The following is a 4,982-nucleotide window of genomic DNA, read 5'->3' as shown; positions in this document are numbered from 1 at the left end:
TTTTTTTGGCTTATTAATTCATGTTATTATAAATGATTTTTTCTTCCAATTTATGACGTTTTGTTAACTTTGTGGTTTATTATTTTGAGTCGTTTGGGACACTGTAATGAACATTTATGATGTTTTGCTACCTTTATAATAAATATTTTAAAAGTACATTAATATACCAAAAAAATTATAACTAAAAAGTATAATGATATGCTTTACAATAACTATAATTATAAATAAACTGTCAGTTTATAATAATAATAATTACATTAAAAAATGTATTATTATTGGTCTCTGCTAATTATAAAACAGTGCAATGATAGGTGCAAAAAGCCAGAAAACATGCATAATAATGTGAATTCTGAAAAGTCACATTATTTTATTTTGATAACTTGCATTCGCTCATGTGATCAAAAAAATAAATACAAAAAATCGTACATTCTTTTTATGAATGTAACGACAAATTTCCTAACCACATCAGTCTCAGTGTTCACCAGATTTACTATAAAGGCATCTGAATTCATCATGAGCAAATGTACTGTATCATCTTCCCCAACGTCCACAATTATCTCTGAATAAAAAGTGGTTACTTACTATTGGGATCCACATTTTCGCACAGTTCGGTTTTGGCCTCGCCGTTCGGCCGGTCGCTGGGTTTGTGTGACAAACGTGAGGACATGGTGGCCGCCGTCACCACGGCCTTGAAGCTGCGCTTGCGTTTCTGCACGTTGAGCTCTGGGTGGAAGATGATGACATAGACCTTGGGCATGTAGAGCATTCCCAGAGCCACGGACGCGCTCAGATTCATGGAGATGGTCAGCGTGGTGGTCTGGATGTAGAGCTTTGGGGTGGAAAAGAAGGAAAACTTTTATTATGGCAAGGGAATTCTCGAAAGAGGCATAATAAATGAAAAACTGTTTCACAAAGACGTGAAAAAGAGATAGAAAAGTATATTGTTTGTAGTAAGGCTGGGTATAGAAACAAATTTCACAATTTGATTCGACTTTGATTCACAAGCTTGCGATTCGATTCAATTTCGATCTTGATTCAGTTTGATTCTATAACCATTTATTTCGATATACAGGCAATCGGGTACAGGTTTTTCTCTCAACTAATGCTGTAAACTATACAATAAACCCTATCAGAGTTAAACCTAGGCAGTTTTATAATAAAATACTATTTGTTGAAATATAAACATACAGTAACTTGTTTTCATGACCGATTTATTCAAACAAGAAACAGGTTAAAATATTAAATATAATGCAAAGAGTTAAAATATAATGAATATGTAATATAGTGCACATATTTAGGAAAATTATGTTTCTAGAGTTAATTTTTCTAGCCAACTATCGAGTTTATGGCCACTGAATGGCTTTTCTGAGGTAAATGTGTCTTTCCACGGTTGAAACGCTGATTGATTGATTGATTACATGAGATAATTTAAGGTAAGTTATACTTTTTCTTTCAACATACCTTCTGATGTTCATTCATACATATAACTAGTAGTAAGAGGAAGAGACGATCGGTTAATGTGTAGTTTAAATTGGTCTGTCTTGCCACATAAAACGGTGCCAAAACGGCATTTTTGAATTTCTCAATAAAATTTGACCAAATTTGAAAGCGGAGACTTTGTTTAATAAGAAAAGTAACGAAGCACAAAGCTTCTTGCGATTTATTGGATGTTTCGTTACATTTTGTTCATGCATTCACTGTAAACATTGATCGATTCTTCTCATTATTGGGTGCTTTAATACCTAATATATTACACATTAATAATGTAATATTATATATGGTACCTCATTGCGTATTTACGTAAACAAACTAGTGAATTTAACTAGTTCATTGAGTTGTCCGAAGGAACCATTTCAAAGAAATGAATCAGATTTGCCTGTTTGAGGCTATGAATTATGAATAATGTATAAATAATGTTCAGTTTCTTGCACAGACCGAACGTTTCGCTTTATAAGACCTCAATATATTGTCAGAAGCCACGGGTGTTAATTTTGTGCTCCTTAAATGTTTTTTTTTTTTTTTCTCAAAAATGGGGCAGTTGCTGACTTGCATTTTATGAATTACCAAGGACCACAATTTCAGATAAAACTCTTCTTTACTGTTCTACTGAAGAAAAAAAGTCACCTACATTTTGGATGGCCTGAAGGTGAGTGAATTAACAGCAAATTTTCTTTATTCCTGCTCTATTCCTTTTAGAATCGATGTTGGTTTATTAAAATGAGAATCGATTAAAATCGAGAAATTGTTTGGTAGTTCATGAATTATGTAGTCCATTAGATCTTTCTGCGAACTCCAGGATGGGATTCAAGACAAAATGAAGAATAAAATCAAATCCGCACATGTTAGTTCCAAAGGCACTCAATGTTGATGTCCTGGTGGGAGAATTCAAAGCCAAATGGATGATAATCATCCTTAAAAACTCGAGCTTCTTTCATTGCCTGAGATTACAGCTCTTGCACGGATGTACTTCTCTTGTATGAAAAAAGGAGCTTGTCAAAGTATCATAATGAAGGCTTTCATGCCGTGGCCATATCACATTAGTACTACGGCAAAGATTCATTTCATGTGGCTGTTAACGGCACTCTGGCAAGTATGTAATTATTGATATCCTCAGTGTGTTTAATCTTTAATGTACTGCTAGTTCAAAGCCTGTTAGGAAGGTCACGATGAAGGTGACAGCCCCCATTCATGAAACGCCAGTGGAATGAATTGTGAAAATCATTCAAAAAAACACAAATTGTCAATTAAATGACACCCAATGTTTCTGCTGCATGTAGAAACAGATCGACCTGCCAATAAAACAACTAGTCCAGTAAAACTTAGGGTCTGGACTAGGGCTGTGCGATTAATCGAAATCGATTCGAAATCGCAATTTGAGACGTTGCGATTTCCTAATCGCAAAGCGATAGTTTCTATTGTTTTTTTCTCAGCAGGGTAATGATACCCATACTGTGCTGCACATTATTGGCAATATTGAGCTGAAGCTTGACTAAAGACTTAAAATCGCAAATCAAATCGCAATCGCAATATCTGTCAAAAAAATCGCAATTTGATATTTTCCCCCAAATCGCACAGCCCTAGTCTGGACCAATTTGTAGCTTATGCAGGCCAAGAACTGCCTCCTCAGACAGCAAGGGTTTCTGCAACTATGGGCATTTTTGGTCCATGTATTTCTGTGATGGAAATGATAATGGTAGAATGACATTAAATGTTTATGGCTTTTTTTTTCTTCAAATACATAAAAAAAGTTTTAAATTTTAAAGGTAGCATTTATGTAACCGGAGTACGCACAAATCAATGTTCATACTTTTTGCATAATTTCACACAATTGCAGATAGACTAGAAATGGCGTAGCATTACATTTAAAAAAAGTTGCAAAACTGTTATGAAATGACTGAATTTTAAATAAACAAACAAATAAATAGATAAATGAATAACATTTGAAAATTTTTACATGAGCAAAGGGACAAAATGGCAACTAGACTGAAAATGACAAATTAACTTGTGAAAAATGTTATAAGGTGAAGAACTGAATTATAGGGTGAAAAAAATGTAAGGTGAAAAAAATGAATGAATTTTAAATAATAGATTTTTTACAGTGTTTGCAAAAGGTGCAAAACTATTCATGAAATGACTTCTAAATTAAACAAACATGAAATATGTATATGTTTTACTTAAATTGACGAAATTACAGCTACACTGGAAATTACATTAACTTCAAAACAAACAAACAAAGCTATAAGGTGCAAATAAATAAATAAATAAACAAACCATTTTTGCATAATTTGACAAAATAACAAGACTGTAAATGACATACATTAACTTAAAAAAAAAACTTTAAGGTGCAAAACTGTTCATTTGTTTATTTTTAAATACATTTATTTTAAATAAGTAAAGATAGATAGATCATAAAAAGATCCAAGGACAGTTAATGCAACTTCATATAACAAAAGAAAAACAATAAAACATAAAAAGGACATAAAAGTTCTCTAAGTTGAAGAAACACCCTCTAATCGACATCAACCACAATTTGTTTTCTTCTACCAAATATTTAGGGGTTGTTTTAGCTGAAATCGGATCATACCACAACAATACACCACTGAAAAAGCACAGGAAATGTGTGTAGAATCTGATCAGCATTGTATCAGCATATTTGACTCTTCCATTTTTAGCACGTTATGGAAGTAGCATTCACAACTCGAACAGTCGGATAACTGAATTCCCACAGGCTCTCAAATCACACAACCTTAAAAAAAAAAATGTGTGAAAACCTCCAGGGCTGTCAAATTAATTTGCCCGTCCAAAGTTCAAATGCAGTGAACTGACACATGAGCTGTCCTGCGACAAAGATCGACACCTGATTCTTCAGCTTCTCATTGGCCCGTGAGATGTGTGATACTGAGAGAAATCCAGCATGCTTGACTTGATAGAAGCTATATTCACCTTCTACACTCTGTCTAAACCAGGTGTGACGTGTAATAAAAGCAACCTCTGTTGAATTTATTCAAGCTCGTCTTAATCAGCCGCAGTAAGCAACACCACATTTTGTTTGGATTTAAAATAAATAAATAAATTAAAAATCTAATTATTTCTCTGATTCCCAGTCCTCTGAAAAATCGAATTATATAATGTATTATTATTAAAATACGCTCCTCATTTAGTTGGACTTTCGTTGAATACTATAACTAAAGCTTAGTGTCTCGTTGCGTAGCCTGCTGCACCTTCATTATGCATTTTGACCTTTTTGGCAACTTAAAATAACAGTTAGTGATTCAAGGATTCAAGTACGGCTGGAACCAAATGTGACGTGAAAAGAAAATATCAACAAGGACAGTGTGATCATAAACAACAGCATCAGGTTTCTTACTTACATAAATAAAATTATAAATAATCACATATTAAATTGGTTTTGTGATTCACACAGCAAATCAACTTGTGTAACACACACACACACACACACACACACACACACACACACACAC

The 4,982-nt window shown here is 33.5% G+C and overlaps 1 protein-coding gene across 2 annotated transcripts in view; it reads right to left on the bottom strand.

Annotated features, from left to right (window-relative positions):
* grm7 (glutamate metabotropic receptor 7) overlaps nt 1-4,982 on the bottom strand; it is a 240,684-nt gene that overhangs the window by 11,275 nt on the left and 224,427 nt on the right. For both annotated transcript variants that reach the window (XM_016503641.1, XM_016503640.1), the window contains exon 9: nt 583-829. In XM_016503641.1, coding sequence (XP_016359127.1) covers nt 583-829 — 247 coding nt within the window. The remainder of the gene's footprint in view (nt 1-582; nt 830-4,982) is intronic.

Source organism: Sinocyclocheilus anshuiensis, unplaced genomic scaffold (genome assembly GCF_001515605.1).
Source record: "Sinocyclocheilus anshuiensis isolate Anshui unplaced genomic scaffold, SAMN03320099.WGS_v1.1 scaffold2488, whole genome shotgun sequence".
In the NCBI taxonomy this organism is placed as follows: Eukaryota; Metazoa; Chordata; class Actinopteri; order Cypriniformes; family Cyprinidae; genus Sinocyclocheilus; species Sinocyclocheilus anshuiensis.
Note: the sequence above shows the minus strand (reverse complement) of the source record. Positions and strands in the feature narration are given on the sequence as shown.